This window comes from Eupeodes corollae, chromosome 3 (genome assembly GCF_945859685.1).
Source record: "Eupeodes corollae chromosome 3, idEupCoro1.1, whole genome shotgun sequence".
In the NCBI taxonomy this organism is placed as follows: Eukaryota; Metazoa; Arthropoda; class Insecta; order Diptera; family Syrphidae; genus Eupeodes; species Eupeodes corollae.
In genome coordinates this window covers 48,253,343-48,275,311 of record NC_079149.1, presented here as the reverse complement: position 1 = coordinate 48,275,311, position 21,969 = coordinate 48,253,343, and the positions used below count along the sequence as shown (strand labels likewise).

General features: G+C 33.2%; 1 protein-coding gene across 1 annotated transcript; it reads left to right on the top strand.

The window, feature by feature from the left end:
* Positions 1–12,313: 12,313 nt before the first annotated feature.
* Positions 12,314–13,479, top strand: LOC129952277 (uncharacterized). The gene has a single exon (XM_056064790.1). The coding sequence runs from the start codon at positions 12,623–12,625 to the stop codon at positions 13,265–13,267; it is 645 nt and encodes a 214-aa protein (XP_055920765.1). The 5' UTR covers positions 12,314–12,622; the 3' UTR covers positions 13,268–13,479.
* Positions 13,480–21,969: the final 8,490 nt, after the last annotated feature.

Here is a 21,969-nt window from a genome sequence, read left to right as displayed (position 1 = left end):
AACGAATTACTAAAAGTTCACAAAAATTGTTTTTCGACTCTAACATCTTCTTTAAAATTAAAAATATTGGCTCCAAAGTATTGAATTTAAATATTTGAAGGTAGACTTATTCTGCATTTATATTTTTAAGTCTTAAAATACATGTATTTTTTCAAAAAACCCAGTCTTGCATTTAATTTTTTTTAATTGTCATCAAGATGGTTTGAGGTTTTATATCCCCGCTATGTGTATTTCTTTTAAACGTGTGGTTTGTAATGTGACAATACTTTTTTCGTCGTTCGGGTTGGTCTCTTTGACAGCCGTCACTTGATTTTTATGGTTTGGTTTGCCATTGCATAGTAAATGGACTTACTCCTGAGCTTTCAAAATATTGAATAAGCATAAATTAAATGCAAAAGTTCAACAACTTTTAACTTTTTCCTGCACCAATTTTGACTTTGCAAAATTTGTAGAGAAATAGAAAAAAATAGGAGCAAGAAAACTTCAATTAGTTAGGTCACTTATGATAATGTTAACACCAATCTACATTCTTGGTAAATAGGGACGGATGTTCTGGTTAAAGCGAATAATAATTCACACTAGTTGATTTGATTAACAAATTGGGATCATATTCTTTGATAAATTTAAAACTAGTTTCAAAATAATCCTTTGCATTTCGCTTTATTATGAAGACGTATAAAACCATGCGTAAGAAACTTTTTGACAGCTCTTTCAGCAGCAGCATGCAGTTGCAGTTACCTATTGTCTTGAGGCAGTACGTCCGTGAAGGAAGAGAATATTCGACGCGTTAATGCCCGAAATGATGACAAAAAAAGATGTCGAAAATGAGCCTTCTCGTCTGGAATTCGGTAGAGCCAGCTACTGTGGCCATTTGTGCAAAAAAGTTCATAAAACATAATTTAGAACCCTTCTCTTTATAAAGAATTTAAACTCTTGGCCATTTTATTTAATTTTTTGTTTTATTTCTTTTTGAAACATACACGTCTGTAAAAAACATCCTTTAATTGTGGTCCCTTTTCAAAGCTATTACGTTTATTGACTGAATTCTTTCGTTGTGGTATTATTATTTTATTTTGTGTGTCTAACATCTGATCTGACTGTCTTCGTGTGCAAAGATGAATAAGTCGAATGGTAACCTCCATCGTAAAACAATCCAGACACAAATTTGGAAACTGTCCAAGATTCCTTATTCTATGCTGTTACGTTGAACAGAGGATATTCAATTTGACGAATCGTAGTTTTAAAAAAAAATAGCTTATTAATATGTGCCGTTAAATTTGTCTAAAATCAATTTCTTTTAAAAACAATCGAACTAAAAATAGATAAAATCGAATACAATAAAAAAGATATCAAAAAGTCCTTAAATTATAAATCAAGTTTGTTTTCGATTTGAAATTGTATACAAAATTGTTTATTGCATACATTTGTAATGTATACTCCTATAAAATGTATACTATATATGTATATAAAATAATACTGTATGTCTAATAGATCAAAAACTTTGTTGGCAATCAACTTCCCATTCGGTGAAAATAAATCTTTTTATTTCTCTTGCCGATAATGGACTCTCAAGTTATGCTACTATAAGTTATAAAATAACTTTTCTTCTATAACTTCAAAAATACTTACACGCACATACATAAGATAAAAGCAACATAAAACAGATACATTTAAACAATATATTCATTTTCGTATTTTGCACACAAAAAAAAAAAAAAAACAAAAACAAACATTAATATCATTTACTAAAATTTGGTAAAAGCCAAAAACTTTGCAGTTTTAGCTTCCTTGAGTATATGTATGTGTAGGTTTATGTAGAAATTGGGCGTTTACCAAACATAATGGTTAAAGTTTTTAAGGAACCATCATATCTCACTCTTTTTACATCCTAACCGCAGCAGTTCATTCGAAGTAAAACTTATTGTGAGTCTCTAAACCACATTGTTTCGTTTTTGAACCAAACCAATATTTATGTGTACACAAGTACAAATATCTATACATATTTTATAGTACCAGGATAGCAGGCTTATCAGGGTCGTTACCAGGGGGGGGTTATTCATATTGATATCTAATTCAAAAATATTGCTTTGGAAAAAAATTAGTTGACAGGAGTCACAAGATTTTATTCCGATGTTTAAAAAAATAGAATTTTTAAGTGAAAACTATTTTTGTAGTGAATTTTTGAAGCCTTTCATATCTAATATTGGCTTAGTTTTTACATAAAAAATGTTAAAAGATGGCAGCATTGATTAAATTCTAATTGTTATAAAATTGAACTCTCTTATTGGAAAACCGTTCAGAAACTTGTAAAGCATACTTTTGTTCGTCTATTCAAAAATGCTGATCACCGGGGGTTTGGTTTGGTTAGGTTATAGTAGCTGTCTAAGATGGAAACAGACAAACTTAGGCCAGTTTAATGGCCCATTGTGATACCACATATCACCGGGGGATATGGCTGTTAATTTTATTTCATTTTAACAGAGATTCAAATCGAAGCCCCTCCCTTTAAACACGGACCTGCTGAAAACCCAGTTATATGATGGGTTAGGAAACTATTTCGAAGTCATGATCGAGTTTACTTTATAGAAGTTAAATGTGATGTGCGAACACACACAAATAGGCCGTAAATTGGAAGTGTAGTGTCTTCAATATATACATACATAGACAGTATAATATCTTTTCAAATGTTGATCAAAACTATTAGAATCATATTAACAGAAGGTACCTATATAAACAAGAACGAATTGCAAAATAATTGAACCACAAAGTAAGACTTTTAACTTTTAGTACTTATCATAGAAAACATTTCCATTGCAATAAAATAACCAAACATGTATAAGCAAAGTAATCACTGACGTCTTTGATAAGTTAGTACTTTAAGAAGACTTTGGCTATTCAAAACCCAGGTCCTATTTTATTCATAAGGAACAAATTTGAAATATGACTACATGAATAAGATTTTGTGAAGAAAAACTTTTGTTTGATCTGAAGTTGACTTTTTGAAATGAAAGTTTAACAAAAATCTGTCAATCGAATTTTTCAAAACTTTACCAGTAACTTATGGAAAACTATCCCAAAATAAATATTGTAGTTCATTTCGTTATTTTTGATACATAATTCTTTCTATAAAATTTGTTGTTAATATAAATATGAATTCAAATGTTCTAAAACATGGAGAAATTTTAACCTTTTTATGTTGGTCATATCAGTCTAATATCTTAAATTGGGAAGTAAACAACAACCTTTTTAATGTTTGATAGATAACAAATAGGAGCTGTATGTCAAGTACTGCAATCGTAAAAAATTAAGAATTCGGGATCTTAATCAAACCTGACATTATGATAGAAGAGTCAAAAAAGTGGGTGTAGTTGTCAGTGCATGCTATTGATTCGATTGACTTAATAATTGAAAATCCAGATTCACATTAAGGCTTTTTTCACTCTTTATCAGACCAAGAGTAACAGTACGTTTCAAACAAATAATTTGGTCCAAAATTGGAAATTTGAATTTTCTCAAAAACGGCCAAATAAAATTGCATCAATTTTCTTTAACAATTCTTTAGTTAACTTGATTTTTTTTCATTATAAGAAATATATTATTGCTTAAGAAGGCTACTTTCTATATAACCGTTATTTTGTTTTTAAATTCTTTCGTTAATAATAAATCGATTTTATATATTATTTTTTCTAACCAAGGTTTTAGATTAATACAATCATTTCATTTAAAAAACGGTTCCACATTATTTAACAAAATTTTAATACACCAAGTATGAGTATAAACATAGAATAGATAGAATTTGAATGGTCTAAAGATCGTACTAAAAAAAAAGAGGTTGGGTTGAGCCCCCACTGATAACTTTGCATTCGTCCAGTCCGTCCATATTTCTTAAACTTTTACAAAATATATATAACAACATTTTGTGTCAGAAAGGAAAAGTTTCTTTTTTCAATACACTTAAGAAAATAAAAATTATACCGATTTGATATTTTTAAGAAAATAATCTTCTATTGAAATTGGATTTTTCAATTAAAACCTTAATTTAGTCTTGAGATATTCGATTCGAAAATCAGTTCTTTCAATTTTTTGTAGATTTTTGTTAAAACAATTTCAAGCTGATTTTGTATTAACTTACCATAGGAAGTTAATGAAATGGGTCCGATTTGTCGAATTGAAAATGTTGATATTTTGATTTTATCTCCAAAATAATTGTGTGCAACGGATAACAATGTTTTCAACATCTGTTAAAATTTTAAGAAAAATGGAATTGAAAGTTTTTTTTATAAAAAATAAAAAACCTAAAAAACATTACTCAAATTTGGTAAAAAATGTTTTGTGGACTCAAATATCTTTTCAAAATTTGAGATTATGGCTTCTAACAATTTTTTTCTTATGAGGAATATTGTTGAAAAATCGAAATGAAAGTTTATTTACTAACAATTAAAAACCTAAAAAAACATTACTAAAAGTTCGTAAAAATTGAATTTCAACTCATCCTTTAAATAATTTGATTTTAATTAATTTTATAAAAAATATTGTTTTGATCATTCAATACATTTTTTTAGAAAAATCGAATTGACAGTATTTAAAATAAAAAAAAAACTAAACAAAATACTAAAACTTTGTAAAAATTTACTTTCGACTCAAAAATCTTTTCAAAAATTGAAAATATTGACTTCAAACTATTTTTTTCGCACAGAAAATATTGTTTTTTAAATTCAGCAAAATTTTCATAAAAATCTAACAGTGCATTTTTTCACAAAAATATTAAAATCTAAAAAAATTGTACCCAAAATTGGTAAAAATTGATGTTCGGTTTTCGATATCTCGTGAATAACAGAAGATATTGACTTCAAACAATTTCGCAATAAAAAAATTTGTATTTGTTTATATAAGAAATAAAAACTTTTAAAAAATGCTTCTAAATTTGGTAAAAATAGATTTTTGACAAGAAAACTCGTTAACAAAAATAGATTTAAAATTTTCAACAATACACGAAAACCTACAAATTCTTAACCAAGCCAAATCAATAGACGAGATGGAAAGTTATCAGTGTGGGTCGCATCCCAGCCTCTTTTTTATATTTTTCACAAGATATTCGAGTTAAAGTTGAATTTTTACCAATTTTTTTTTGGTTTTTTTATTTGTTGTATGAAAAGGGAATTGTAGGCGATAATTTATAAGTAGTCACTGTTCTTGCAAGCCATACTGTCTTATACTTGCAATATTTTGTCTTCAAGCTAAGTAAATAGAAACCAATTCCATTGCTTTGATTTCAATGGTAATGATCGTATGATCTTCAAGATTACATAAATGTACCGTATTATGCTTAATGTTATAAAAGCTTCTATCAATAGCTGTATGGGGCGATTCTTAAATAAACTGCCATATAGTTAAGATCTCGTGTTTTGTGTTTTATTGATTTTAAAGACTCTGCCCCACAGTTTTCAGAAGTGAAATCTTACCACAGTGTCATTTTGAGTTTAATTTTTAAATTTCGAGAATATTTAACAAGTTAATATGCCAGAAGAATTCGATCAGTTCGTAGAAGTAGCAACTGTTGCTATTCTCAAAAATGTTTTGCGTTCTTTGAATATGCAAACTAATGGTAGTAAAGCGACGTTAAGACTTCGTGTAGAGGAAGCAGTTGCAGGCTATGAAGAGGAAGATCTTTTAAGATTGGTTCAAGAACATAGGCCTGAAGGAGCTAGAAACATCTATTTATTTATTTATTTAATCCGTTAATTATCTAACGTTAATATAAACTTATAGCTATTTACATAATTTTTAATTTTTAATTTAAAATTTTTATTATTATAGAAATAAATAAATACTATAACGAATTAAAAAAGCTTTCTTTAAATTGTTTACTTTTAACATTGTCATTAACAGATGAAATTAAATTATAAAATTTATTGAAGACTGAAATCAATTGATTTAAGGGGCTATTCATACCATAGTTAGTTCTGCTAAAGATCGGACATAAAGGTATCTGTCTTCTTATGCTAGTTTGGCTATAGCTAAAATTTAGACGATTCAGAGCTGTTGCGGATATAATAGAACCATTAATTAATTTTAAAATAAAACAAAATTGGAGATATTGTCTATGTTGTGAAAGTGTAGGGAGCTTTATTAGCAAAAGTCTCTGAGAATAAGGAGGTGGTGTAAATATTTGGGAAAACGGAAGAAAACGAAGACAAAAACGCATAAATCTTTTTTGTATACTTTCAAGTCTGTCAATATGGACTGAATAGTATGGTGCCCATATAACACAGCCGTATTCAAGTATTGGCCTTACAAATGATACATAAAGAAGTTTTAAGACGTATGGGTCACGAAAGTCACGAGAAAAACGTTTAATAAAACCTAGAATTTTGTTAGCTTTTTTAACTATAAAGTTATAATGGTCACAGAACGTTAATTTACTGTCAAGAATAACACCTAAATCAGAGAAAACGGAAAGCTTACAAAGGGAGGAAGAATCTAATAAATAGTTATAATCTATAATTGTTTTTTTGCGTGTAAAACACATAGTTTTACATTTGTCAATATTCAATAAAAGTCGGTTTGAATTGCACCATTCCCTAAAACTATGAAGATCTTCTTGAAGCTGTGAGCAGTCATTAATTGAACTAATAGATTTGAAAATTTTAATGTCATCAGCGTATATTAAAACGGAAGAGTTTTTTATAACGGATGTTATGTCATTTATATATAAGATAAATAATAAAGGACCTAAATGGCTACCCTGTGGAACACCAGAGTTGACGTAAAATTGGTCGGAGAATTCATTTCTGAATATAACGCTATAACTTCGGTTCTTGAGATAAGACGCGATCCACGTCAAGAATTTGTCGTTAAACCCTAAGGCCTTAAGTTTATGGACTAAAGTCTTGTGACACAATTTGTCAAAGGCTTTGCTGAAATCTGTGAATACGCAATCTACTTGTTTACGATCTTCGAAAGAGTCAAGGCAGAAAGAAGTGAAGTGAAGTAGGTTTGTAATTGTTGATTTATTCTGGACGAAACCATGTTGATTTTCACATACAATTGAATTACAATTAAAGGATAACATCTTACAGATAATGGACTCGAATAGTTTGGGAATAACGGAAAGTTTGGCAATCGGCCGGTAATTCGTTATTTCATTCTTAGACCCTTTTTTATGAATCGGAGTTATAAATGCACTTTTCCATAATAGTGGGAAAACTGAGCTTCTAAGAGATTCATTGAACAAAACAAACAGAGGGTACGATAAATGAGACACACATTTTTTTAAAACACATGATGGTACTCCATCAGGACCAGGGTGAAAACAGTCATCAAGTTCTGAGACACAACGAACAATTGAATCCTCACATATTGTCAAGTCAAGTGAGTTAAGGTGAGGATAATTTTGGGCTGGAAAGAACGAATCGGAAATCTGAAAAGAAGAAGGTACGTCGAAAGCATCTTTGAAGAAATTAGCAAACATATTTGAAATTATTTGGGAGTCATGACTTGTTGTGTTATTGAAAGACATAGAGATTGGGTAACCGTCAGTTTTTCTTTTACTTTTCACGAAATCCCAGAAGTTTTTTGGGGTCTGTTTCAATTCATTTTCAATTTTTATAATATAGTCAGAGTATAGAATATTGGAGTAGTCAATGAAAATATTTTTAAGTTCGGAGTAAATCCTGAAGTCTTCTTCTGCTCTAGTTTTACTAAATTTTAGCCATGCCTTATTTCTTTTATTTTTTAAGTTTTTTAATTGAGTGTCAAACCATGGTGGAGTTTTAGATTTATAGCGAGATTTCCGTAATGGCGTAGTTTCATAAAAACAGTTAAAAATAATACTATAAAAATTTAGACACATGTCATCAATATTACGATTTAGGAGCAGTTGATTCCAGTCAACATTACACATTAAGTTAGTTAGTTCATTAAAGTTACATTTTTTAAAATTGAATTCAAGTTTTTCATTTGATGTATTAGGGATATTGCACACATTTATATTCAGTGATATATTTAAAGCTGGATGGTGACGGTCTTCTTCTACTAGTTTAACATCGGCTGGAGATACAGCTACGTCAGTATTTATCGTGTCGGAGAAAAATATTAGGTCCAAATATTTGTTATATTGATTGGCAACTCCATTAAATTGAACAAGTCCACAAGAAGCTAAACCATCAATAATTGTGAATTCATTGGTGCTCGTTGGACTGATAGGTGTAAAATAGTTGAAATCTGATGATTTTGTCCAGTTGAGGTTCGGAAGATTGAAATCACCTACGATGAGCAGTTCATCATTAGGTTCCATTTGGTCGTGGATCTTCTCAGTTAAATGGATGCAATTTTCATAGACAAAACTGGTAGATCTTGGAGGTATGTATACTGAGATGATAAAGAGATAACCTGTTTCCAATTTGATTTTAATACATAGCATTTCGACGTCAGAAAGATCAAAAGAATCAACCAAAGTGCATATAAGGTAGTTTTTTACCGCGAATAGTATTCCACCACCGACTGTCTCCGAGTCGCTCGATTGGTGCCTATCTCGTCTAAAAACTTGGTAAGTTGAGTCAAAGAGTTCTGTATCTATGAAGGAATTATTTAGCCATGTTTCTGTAAAAGTAATTATGTCATGTTGTAGATTGTTAATATTTTTATAGATCGTATTGATCTTTGTCCTTAGGCCATTGACGTTTTGGTAATAAATCAAAACTTGTTTAATCTGCCTCTTTGATAATAATGCATTGTCCGGGTCTCTTGAAAAGGGTTAAAGGATGACGACTTTATATTATTATTTTGTTTATTCTCGAATTCGTGTATTATGATCCCTTTCGGCCAAAGCGAAGTTGAGTTTAGAAGGTGGAAGATTGAGTCTGGAACTCTTATCTTAAAAGATGCATATTTCGAGTGGTTTCGATGAATCATTTTCTCAACTTTTAATAGCGACGTATCAGTCTTGTTCGAAATAAAGTTTTTAATATCGAGGGCGTTTGTTGAAGGGGCAAGTTTAGATAAAAATAAAGTTCGATGGCACGAAGAGGAACACGTGTCTAATGATGATAGCGAGGAGATTGATGAGGAGCTAAACCTTCTTCGAGAAGCTTGTAGAAAGAAAGAGGAGATAATTCAACTGAAGCAGAAACTGAGACAATTGCAGATGGACGACGCAGACTCAAACCACAAGTCACATGCTTCGCATAATTTCAAGGATATGGAAGATTTACTGTGTCCATTTAGTGGAGATGATAACTTCCCTATTGATCGGTGGGTTGAACATTTCAATGAGTATGCAGAAATTCTTCATTTAGACGACCGCACAAAGTTTATATATGGGAAGAGACTCCTAAGTGGTACAGCAAGGCTTTTTGTGAGAACCCTGAAGTTACGAAGCTGGACAGAACTGAGAGACGCACTCGTTGGTGAGTTTAAGTGTTATGTAACAAAAGCTGATATCTTTCGTGAACTTAGCTCAAGAAAACGACGACGAGATGAAACTGTTCAACAATATGTTTTGTGCATGCAAGAAATCGCATCCCATAATCCCGTGGAAGAAGAAGACCTAATCCAATTTATTATCAAAGGCATTGCCGATACAGAAGTCAACAAAAGCATTCTTTACAACGCCAACAACATCGAACAGCTCAAGCTTGCGTTACGAAAGTATGAGAAATACAAGAACAACAGTCGTGACAATTTGCCAGCAAAGCCCAGTACATCACATCAAGTGTACAATCGCAGCAAACAACAAAACAATACATTTCGGACAAGTAATCGCCCAACAACAACAGAACGTGACGCAAATGCTTCTCCAGCTAGTGGCTCTTATCATCAGAAGAAAGAGTTCACTTGTTTCAAGTGTGGTTGCCGGGGACACATTGCCAACAACTGTCCCAGCAAGAAACCGGTTATGACACTTCAGGATGATAACAGCAAGATGAATCCAGCAGTCAACAACAATGTTTCGCATCATGCATCCAGCAGTTCTGGAAAACAACATTCGTCAGCAGCTAATGATTTCGAGAAAGATGTTTTTTATAAGTTTGTACATGGCCATGCAGAAAGTTCGATCACTTTAACAACGCTTTTGGACTCGGGGAGTCCAATAAGTTTTATTCAAGAGAAATTTTTGTCACCGTTTATGATCGCACCGTTGGAACCAAACAGTCGCTCCTACTGCGGCGTCAACAACAGCCCACTTAGTGTCTTGGGAAGTGTTAACTCTCTCATATTTTTTGATAAGGTTCCAACTAATCTCTCTTTACTTGTAGTTAAAAATCATTCGATGAGCTATCCTGTTGTGCTTGGTAGAAACTTCATTGAGAAAATTGGTATGGTGCTGCAAAGAACCAGCGAAGTAGCTGAGAGTCAAGAGAATGAATTATCAACAGAATCTATCAATGTCCAGAGTCATCGTGTTTCAAGTCTGTCGTTGCCGTCGTCGTCAAGTGATTGTCAACAAACGCATGCTGTTGTCAATAAGTCTGTAATTTCGTCGAGTCAATGTCATCAATTGCATGGATCTGTAAGTAATGTTAATGATGGTGTAGATTTTGTTTCCCAAATATTAAATATTGACGTCAGTGATGAGCATTCAGAGTTTGAAATTAAAGTGAATGAGGATTTTCCTTTTAATATTCGGAAAAGTGTTGTAGAGATAGTAAGACCAGTTTTTCACCCGAGTTCTGATAAAATTTGTTTGAAAGAAAGTCAATTTAAGATGAGGATAGTTTTGTCTAGAGATATTTTGTTTCATTGCCTTCCGCGGAGATTGCCTTTTGCACACAAAATTGAACTTGAAAAGATTCTTAAAGATTTGTTAGATAAAGGTATAATTCGAGAATCTAGTTCACAATACGCGTCCCCTATCGTGCTTGTCGAAAAGAAAAATAAAGAGTTCAGGCTGTGTGTTGACTTTAGGGAGTTGAACAAAATTACTCAGCGTGACAACTACCCGTTACCTCTGATTGAGGACAATATTGACAGGTTAAAAGATAAAAAGTTTTATACAACCCTAGATTTAAGGAACGGATTTTATCACGTTCCGCTGGAAGATGATTCAATGAAGTATACTTCATTTACTACTCCCATTGGTCAGTTCGAATTCACAAGGATGCCTTTCGGGCTTCGAAATGCTCCTTCTGTTTTTGAACGATATATGAAGTATTTGTTTGGGAAAATAATTTCACAATCAAAAATCATGACCTATTTAGATGATATACTTATTGCCACCGAAACCATTGAAGAGCACATGGAGATTCTTAAAGAAGTCATAAATATAGTCGTTGAAAAGGGTTTGCAACTCAGGTTGGACAAATGTCTTTTTTTACAAAAAGAAATTACTTATTTAGGTTACAGAATAACCGAAGCTGGTGTCAGCCCAAACGATACAAACCTCAAAGCTATTCAAAATTTTCCAACACCGACTTCAACTAAAGATGTTCATAGCTTTCTCGGACTGTGTTCTTATTTTAGAAAATTTATTTATCGATTTGCAAACATAGCAAAGCCTCTATACGACCTACTTAAAAAGGATGCTCCATTCATTTTTGGTTTTAGGGAAATAGAAGTTTTTAAATTGTTAAAAAATAAATTGATTTCAGCCCCAGTTTTATCAATTTACAGTCCACATAACATCACAGAGTTACACTGTGATGCAAGTGCGCAAGGCTTCGGAGCGGTGTTGCTTCAAAAACAAAGTGATGGAAGATTCCATCCGGTATTTTACTTTTCCAAGCGTACGACACCTGCTGAAAGTAAATTCCACAGCTACGAGCTGGAGACATTGTCTATAATCTATGCATTAAAACGATTCAGAATATATCTTCTCGGAATTCCGTTCAAGGTTGTGACAGATTGTCAGGCTCTAGTGCAAACCTTAAGCAAAAAATCGTTGAATCCTCGTATTTCAAGGTGGGCGTTGGAGCTGCAAGCGTACGAGTATTCAGTCGAGCATAGAAAAAGTGATCGCATGTCACATGTGGATTCCTTGAGCAGATCTTTTAATATCATGCATATAGACGATGAATCTTTTGAATTTGTCCTTGCCGCTGCCCAGAAACTTGACCCTAAGATAATTTCAATTGCTGCAGAGTTGAGTAGGACTGAAAGCCCTTTGTATGAAATGGTTGATGGGTTGATTTATCGAAAGATTAAAGATAAAATTGTTTTTTACGTCCCATCTCATATGGAGGATCAAGTCATTAGAACACACCACGAAGCGCTTTGCCATTTAGGGGTCGAGAAATGTTTTGCACACCTTTCCGGTTTATATTGGTTTCCTAAAATGAAGGACAAAATCAAGACTTTTATTAAAGGGTGTCTCAAATGCATCTATTTCTCCCCTGGATCAGGGAAAACCGAAGGAGTTCTGCACTCTATACCTAAAGGAAAGCTTCCCTTTGATACCATACATATCGACCATCTCGGTCCTTTTCCTAACTCCCGTTCTAGCAAGAAACATATTCTTGTGGTAGTCGATGGTTTTACCAAATTTGCAAAGTTATATGCGACTAAAAGCACTAAGAGTAAAGAAGCTATATCTTGTTTAGAAACATATTTTGCCAACTTTTCAAGACCAAATCGCATAATATCAGATCGTGGAACCTGTTTCACCTCAAAGGAGTTTGCTGAGTATATGAAAGCCAACAATATTCAACATGTTAAAGTGGCAACTCACTCCCCACAATCTAATGGTCAGGTTGAACGCCTTAACCGCATAATAACACCTATGCTTGCGAAAGAGTGTGAAGCCTCATCGAACAGTGGTTGGGACAAACATTTGGATAAAGTTGAGTTTGCCATCAACAACAGTGTCAACCGAAGCACCGGTTTTGCTCCAAGCACCTTATTATTTGGTAGAAATCAGAAAGGAGAGTTTTGTGACAAGGTCAGAGAATATTTAGTTGAAAACGTAGCCTCTGAAGGAAAGAGTTTGGAAGACATTAGGGATGAAGCTGAAGTCAATATTGAAAGGGAACAAAAACGAAATAAAACTTATTATGACAATCATCATAAAAGTCCGACAAAATATAAACCTGGCGATTACATTATGGTAAAAAATGTCGTCACCACTCCGGGAATAAATAAAAAACTGTTGGCCAAATATCGAGGACCATATGAGGTTAAAAGCGTCCTACCTAATGACAGATATACTATTGGTGACATCGACGGACTACAATTATCACGGCTACCTTACAAAGGTATAAGCTCTCCGAGCAATATGAGATTGTACGCGGTACCCAACGCTGACTTGAAGCATGATAAGATGAATGCATCTTAAGAATAAAAGTCAACTAAATAAATCTCATTCATTTTATAATGCGCCCACACTAATAATCTCAATGGATTTACTATCGACAAATAATTTTTTTTATAATTTAACTTTTTATTCTTAATTGCTTTGAATGTGATTTGTAATTTTCTTTATTTAAATGTTCATTTAATTTAATTTCTTATTTACATCTTCTATGTATTTACACGAAATTTATAAGTTCTTACACGATTGACATGTCAAATGATTTTATAATTTCTCAAGAAATATTATCGATATTATCTTATTTTTATTTTGTATTATGTAATCGGGACGATTTCACGATCAGGATGGCCGATCTGTAGGCGATAATTTATAAGTAGTCACTGTTCTTGCAAGCCATACTGTCTTATACTTGCAATATTTTGTCTTCAAGCTAAGTAAATAGAAACCAATTCCATTGCTTTGTTTTCAATGGTAATGATCGTATGATCTTCAAGATTACATAAATGTACCGTATTATGCTTAATGTTATAAAAGCTTCTATCAATAGCTGTATGGGGCGATTCTTAAATAAACTGCCATATAGTTAAGATCTCGTGTTTTGTGTTTTATTGATTTTAAAGACTCTGCCCCACAGAATATTAATTTTTGTGCGCAATATATTCAAGGCTACAAATAGTTTTTTCAGTTTTTATGAATTTAAAAAAGATTAAGCCGATTAATTTGTTTTCGAATTTTTACCAGCTTAGTATGAGATTGCATAATGTAAGTTGAAATCGCTATTTTCAACCAAAATGTTTACTAACTTACTTACTAAAGGTGGCGCTACAGTTCTGTGTGAACTAGGTCCGCAATCAACAACCTTATCCATCTAGCTCTTCTCCTCCACTCCCCTTCGATGCATTCGGGATCGTATATCACACGAAGAACTTTTTTCTCGAACCGACTCAAGGTGCTTCCGTCCGCTTTTGTCATATGCTTTTGTCCATGCTTCTGCACCGTAGAGCAGGACTAAGATGATAAGGGTTTATATAGCTACACTTTGGTACCTCGAGAGAGGACTTTACCACTCAATTGCTTTCTTAGCCTAAATAACAGCGGCTAGCAAGAGTTATTCTGCGTTTGATCTCTGCGCAGGTGTTGTTTTCTGCGTTTACAGCGGAGCCTAGGTAGACGAAGTCCTTGACTACCTCAAAGTTATTGGACAGACTTTTGCCTCTAGTGTTGACGTGTGAGCACTGCACTATTCTTTCAAGCACGATGTTAAAAAAATCGCATGCATGACAGCGCATCACCTTGTATAAAACCTTTTTTGACATCGAAAGGTTCTGTTATTCTGTTTCCAACCTTTCTACCTTTCTGGAGCCGTGAAATTCTCAATGTTCATCTTACACAAACGGACGAGTTTGGCAGGGATGCCAATACTATACATGGCTCTATACAGCTCGTCCCTGCAGATGCTGTCATATGCGGCCTTAAGATCGATGAAAAGATGGTGGGTGCGATTTGGTGTTCTTTGGTTTTTTCCAGGATCTGCCGTAATGTGAACATTTGATCGACTGTATACTTCCCTGGTCTAAAACCATACTGATAAGGACCTATCAGGTTGTTGACGATTGGCTTTAGACGTTCACATATTACAGCAGAGAAGATGTTATAGGCGATGTTAAGTAGACTGATTGCTCTATAGTTGGTGCAGTTTAGAGGGTCTCCTTTTTTCAGAACCGGGAAAGAAATATTGAGGTTCCATTCATCGGGCATGTTCTCTTCCGACCATATCTTACATAAGTTGATGCATGCTTCTAACCAACTTTTCTCCAGCTGCTTTAAAGAGCTCTGCATTCTAGCCATCTGCTCTAGCGGCTTTGTTAGACTTGAGACTAGATATGGCAAAATGTTTATGTTTTCAAAATTACTAAAGTAGAACCATCTATCAACTTATTTGAATGTACTGTTTACATCTTTTAATGCTATTAATAAAAATTATTTGCAGTCTATATCTCTTCTTGTTCTTGAGATAAGGCCAACGAAAAACTATAATCCTACTACTTAAAATTATATTTAAAAAAATCGTTCTAAACACGCCAAAAACCGGAAAAATGCGGCTATCTAAACGTCTGTAGAATCCATTTTTGAAAAGAACTATTTTTCGGTTCTCTTATTACTTTTATCAACTGGCTTCCTTTTACTACAAAAATTTGCCTTTAGCTCTTAGACCATATTGGAAGCTCAAATTTTGCATAATGAGGTCTTTTTGTTGATAAATTAAATGGCATTTAAATTTTTGAAGATAAACTTATTTTTCAATTACAATTATTGTGAATCTTATTATAAAGGTACGATTTTTAAACATACAAGACCAAGTTATTGTGACCCAGTTGCGACAAAAAAGAAATTTAAGGGTTTTAAAATACCTTCATTTTACTTTACTATTAGCTATACGAATTAAATAGTTCTATGCTTGAAGCAAATCACTTAAGTTGTTAATTTAATTAAACTAGAGACCAAAGGACATTACTTTTCCTAACTTATTCTTCAGAGTAGTATTCACTTAATTAAAACCTCTTTTTTTTTTAAATATACAACTTTTGTAGTTATTTCAAATTAACTTAATATTAGATATTCAAACTATAACTTTTAGTTTTATTTTCGGTTGACCAGAAAAAAAACCTTGAAAAAAGTGAATTTTAATGAAGTGCAACTTTTTCTTTATTTTCCACCTAGCAAACAAAAATATTCCTTAAACATGTACAAAGTAAACTCCTACCCGTGATACAAAATTTAAATTAAAAAAAAACTCAAAGCTAAGGAAATACGCATTTCAGGAAAACTGTCCTTATTGCGCGGACATAATAAACCTTTTTGATGACTGATGGATGCGCCTGATGGCTTAAAAGAACTTACAACAAAGAAGATCCTGCCTTTTGCAAAAAACGAACGCAGGCGAGAAATTAATTATTCAAAAAGGCTTTTGCAGTTCGCACTAATGAGCGTGAAAAGGAAATGCGTGAGAATTACGTATAAAAATACAAGTTAATACTAAAAGTAAATATCTCAAAGAAAAACACAAATAATGAACGGGCTGAGACTGAGGCTGAAGGAAATCATAAATAATTGAGGTAAGATTTTAATTTAACTTAAATAAGATGTAAGCTTTTCGGAGAATTAAATGTTCCAAGAATAAGATTAAAAAACATGAAAGAGTAGCAAATTAACAGTTTTCGAGGTATGAACTTGCTAATGTTCGTTTTTTTTTATTAGAACACACAATAAACTTTTGACATTTAATTTACTAACAATTCTAAGAAGCGTTAACGAGTAATTTTGTAGGAGTTATCGGATATTTAAACACAACATTCAAAAAACGAATAAGATCATTACTGGAATCGAAAGTATTATTTATATATTATTTTACAGGGTTATCCATTTTGCAGTTTCAAAAGTAAATACCACCACGGAATTTTCGACCACTTTTTGGCACATATTGGGTGGTATCTCAGCCATAACTTCACAAATGTTGGTTTTTAATTGCTCAAGAGTTACAAGTTTATCTGCATCAACACCGTCTTTCGCGTAGCATCACAAAAAATAATAGCTTATTGTTGAAACCACATATTCTATAAGTCGTATACTTTAAAAAAAAAATCAGTTATCTCATGACCATGACGCTCCGAATCGTCGCACGGTGACAATCGTTCAATCGTAGTTTTCGAAGAAGTAAGGTCCAATCACACCTCAGCTCTGGACCGAAGAGAGCACCAAACAGTGACTTTTTGTAGATGCAATGGCAACTTTTTGTTTACTTGAGGTTTCTTAAAACCTTGGGAAATGTGCTCCGTCGCTGAAGAAATTTTTTTACGAAAAATCCGAGTCCACCGACTGTTGTTCAAGCACCCATTCGACGTATCTCCGACGTTGTGATGTGTGATTTTCAGCTGCCTTCAGTTTTAGTGAGCATTGTACTATGTAAAGATGTAGCTGTAGGCGTAGATCCAAACGCAAACTAGGTCATAAGTTGTAATTCCTGAGAATAACGAGAAATCAACACATTCGAGTCTCCGGCAACACTTTCACTTACAACAGAAATATTTTCAGCAGTACGAGCAAAACGATGACGCAGAGGCCTTACAATTTTTGTAAACAATCCAGTCTCTATAAATTTCTTCACAATTCAGCCAATTGCTTTCGTAATTGTCTGATTACGTTAACCATAATCACCATTTTTGAAGAAGGTCTTAATAATTTGTATGCGATCCATTTTCTTAAATGTCAGATTTCGAACTGAAAACAAAATTGATTTAACAAATTAGTTTGACAGATGTCGAATTCAAGCCCTTGACTTTTTAAACCGCAAAATGGATAACCAGTTATATTTAAGGATTATTTCATGCATATGTTGTCCTCTGTTGGACCACAAATTGTCCATGAACTTAGTCCAATATTTGCATACCCTTTTTAACATTTTGGCTAGAATCTTAAGAAATAAATACTTTAATTTCAATTTTCGGTGCCTCAACCAAAGCGGGCATGTCGCTGTAGGCATGAGCCTTTACACTGTCCCAAATAAAATTGTCTAGAGGCATTAAATCGCTCAAAAAACATGTGGAATTAATTGTTCACCGAACTCACATCTCAATTGATCCACTGTTAAGAGTGATGTGTTGCATGAGACACCGTTTTGTTACATGAAATTTTTACAAGCTGTTTTGCAAATAAGCTCTTACTTAAGCTGTTAAATAAGTTCAGAAATTAACAAAGAATTTAAACTTAAGCGACAAAATGCTGATTAAAAAATGCGTATTGAGAGTGCCATTGCGGAACTATCGTATGGTATGGTATGGTGTTTCGCTTCAACATTGTAATGTATGGTACTTCTCCAGCGCCATTTTTAGCGATACGGTGTTTTAAAATGTTGGGCGATGCTAACGAATCTTTTTTTCCTACGGGGTCAGATATAATTCGAAGAGATTTCTACGTTGATGATCTCTTTACTGGTGCTGATAATCTCGAAACCCATAAAATAATGAAATTCGAGATTCAAGAAATCCTCACAAAAGGAGGGTTTCAATTAGCTAAATGGTTTTCAAATCATCTAGAGTACCTAACTAATGAGAGTTCTAAAAAATCAATTAATTTTAATGATTCAGATTACGCAAAAACTCTCGGAATTTGTTGGCACCCTAAAGAAGATACATTCAGCTTCAATTTGGACAGTAATTTCCATGATCTAAGAGCTACTAAGAAAAACATATTATCAGTTTCCGCTCGTCTTTCGATCCTCTTATTTTGTTATGTTCCATAGTAACCAAAGCCAAAACCTTATTACAAGACCTTTGGGTTGCAAAAATTGGGTTGCCAATATTTCGAAACCAATTCATCTCAACTTGACAAGATAAAAATTCCAAGATTTGTCGAAACTTATTCAAGTCATGGGTTTGCCGATGATTCGACGAGAGCTTACGGTTGTTATATTTACATCCGAAGCCAAAGCACGGCCGGTACCAAGTCGACCTTTGAAAATGAAATCGATCCCTTGAATAGAACTTTGCCAGCGCATTTTCTTGCTAAGTTATGGACAAGAGTAGAGGCAATGTTGAGTCTTGACGTTTGCCACTAGTCAATTTCTTTCAAAACAAACTGTTTCTTATCATCGCACACTAGCAATGACGTTATGACGATGGTTACGGCAATTTTTCTTTAACACGCATCCACTCAACTTAGTCAAGTGTTGAAAAATGCAAATTTCAAGTCAATCAGTTAAAAATTGTCCGAGTTATGAGTCCGGCAAACTTAAAAAGGGCAGTATAGAGAAAAACGCAATGAAGTTTTTACTAGTGGGAAATCATGAGTTATTTATTACTTTAATACAAACATTTTACTTATAGTACAACATTTTTAAAATTCTAGTGATCAATTTGTGGTAAAAAATTGATTTTTCGAAATTTCTAGGGTGGCCTTGATAGTACAGTCGAATGGTCAAAAAATTACCTAAACTTACCTTTAGATAATATCTTCGAACCAGTGTTTTTTTGGTTATTTTTATAACTTTGTTTTTTTTTTTTATTATGGTTATTCGTGGAACCTTGTTTATTTTTCAGACATCAGCTAATTGTTACCATTCACGAAATAAGCACTAGTTAAAAAAAAAATTTTAGATGGCGGACCCTATATTTATAACCTTAATTCTTTTAAATCTTAAGATATTTTTATAATTCTGGATTCGAGTGGTCCAATTTTCAATGATTCTTCTGCATAGATCGGCCTTAATTTGAGCGATGGCCTTATTTACTTTCAAATTTAGGAAATCGGTAGATTGTAGTTTATTGTAGCCATTCATCACTAAAGATGATTTTTCTGCCCAGTCAGTGAACAAACGGCGTTGTCATGAGCTTCGAGCTCCTTGGTCAGTTGGATCTTGTACGGGTGTAGGCCCAAGCCCGACGCTTAATTTGTCATGTTGAAATCTGCGAAAAGCCGAGTTCTTGTCCACGGCTAAGAATAGACTGCATTGGGTTTCACTGACCTCGACGATGTTCTCGGCCGATATTGCGTTCCTTGAACGAACGGGTGTTGGTTGATTGTTTACTGAACCAGTGTCTCAAATTTTATCCACCAAACATCACCAAAACAAAATCCAAGCCAAAATCTACCGCGCCAAATGAAAAACCCTTTATTATTGCATGATATCTACATACATATAATTCTAGGTTCATAATGTTAGTAGGCTAGAATGAATGGAAAGACTTTAAGAAAAGTATAATAATTGCCAAACAAAAATAGCCAAAAACCACTAGATTGTTAGGATTTTTTGTTTTTGGTAAAGAAGGATTGCAAAAGTATTGCCTATGATATTAAGAACAAGTTGTGCTTCCAATGTTATGTCTTGGAACAAAAACTTTGTCTAACAAAAAGTAGTTTAAATTGGGGGTTAAGCTTTTAAAATCAGCCCTTATAGATTTCTCAAAACCTATCATGTCTCTGTGTGAAAGTTCAAATGACGGTATGACTGGACTGTAATCAAAGTCTAAAGGCATTTTAATTGCATCAAATTAAATTCAGTGCAGGTATTCTGATGTTTAAATTATCCAGCCATTACATTTTCTCTGTCATCCAAAATATCTAAACCTCTTATTGTGAAATTGTAAAATAGATAGCTAAGAAAAAGAAAAGAAAAAACAATGATCTAAATGAAAGATACTCTCTACAGTCTACCATTAAGCATTACGAAAATGTTTTTTCAGCAATTTAAGCTTATTGTCTAAAATCCGGTCGATAAAATTTAACAAATGAATGAGTGACAGTATAACAATCTCCGCAATTCAAACCATTCACACTTTATCCCTTTCGAATTTCAAGTCGAATCGAATAGAAACGAATCGAATTGAGTTAAGTCTCGAGTCTCAAGTCGACGAATCAGTTCCAATCCATTAAGCAATTTAAAATCAATTTCAAAGCAAACAGCGTTTATTCTGTATTCTGTGCATTCAAAATGTGTAGGTGTACTTCAACATCTTTTTTGTATGAAAGGGACCATCTTTTCTTTTTGAATTATAAGGCAGGTGTTTCTTTCTATATATCGAAATACATGCACCATGAGATTTAAATGGGGGTTCGTAAACCATTTACCAGGGTTTCATCGTTTAACTATAGTTTATATTTTTTTATTGAGTGGTAAAGGATATCAATTAAAGACAATTTATGCTATCAGTGACAAAGACACTCGTATGTCTTCAAGCCTTAAGGATTTATGCAGATACTGTTTGAAAGGAGTATTCAAACTTTTTGTATAAAGATATCTTATTTCTAGGGTGTGCATATCTTTAACTAGTGTTTTTTTAAGTGTTTTAAAACTCCTTAGTTTCGATGTAACTTATTCGTTTGAGATTTAAAAATGTTCTATACATTTTGTGCCCCAAAACAGTTTTAGTAAAATTAAGTTTGTTATTTGAGTGTTGTAACTTAGTTCACTATGCAATAAAAATCAGTGAACGAGGACCCAAACCATATATTCATCAGGTGCGTGCAAATTAATATTTTCTTCATATGAAAAGACGACGCGACGGTATGCCAAGCTTCATGCCACCTACTGTGGTATGTTGCAAAATTGGCTCTTGCGTGCAGCATTCTATGGTATTTTTTTTTTGGTCAGTCGATCTACTAAAATTTACACCAGCTTCTGCCTTGAATTTACTAATGGGAAGCCTTGAATTTGAAGCAGCTGTCACTATCAGCCGCTTTTAATGAAATGATGTAGCTTTTTTGACTCTTCTTTTGTAAGTTTTTCTATTCTTCTCTGTGGTCCAATCAATGAACGAAAAAAATTGCCTTCACCTCAAAAAGAATCCAACAGTTTTGAAACTTGGCACACTTACTAAGGGATGCCGGGTGATGACCCAAAAAAGGTCCTAAAGAATGCTACTCCCCAGTTAAGAGAAACACGGAGTTTGTTTCAGTTGTTCACGTTTATCTCGACTATTTGTCGTATCAAACAATTTACAAGAACTGGCGTTTTTTTTTGCTACTAGTAAGTAACATAAAGATTTTGGGGAGGCACGTAAAGTAAGAGATTAGGTTTCAAATTCATCCTCCATTTCCAGTTACAAATGAAATCATGTCAAGCGATTGGCATCGTTGGAGGTGATAAAGTAGCTTGCTATAGTGCTTATTCTCTAGACATGCAAGCAATGAGCCATATAGTGGGCCAACGAGTTTCAGAAAAATGAACGGAC

Coding starts and splice junctions, on each gene's coding strand:
- LOC129952277 (XM_056064790.1), top strand. CDS start 12,623: ATGAAAGCCAACAATATTCAACATGTTAAAGTGGCAACTCACTCCCCA.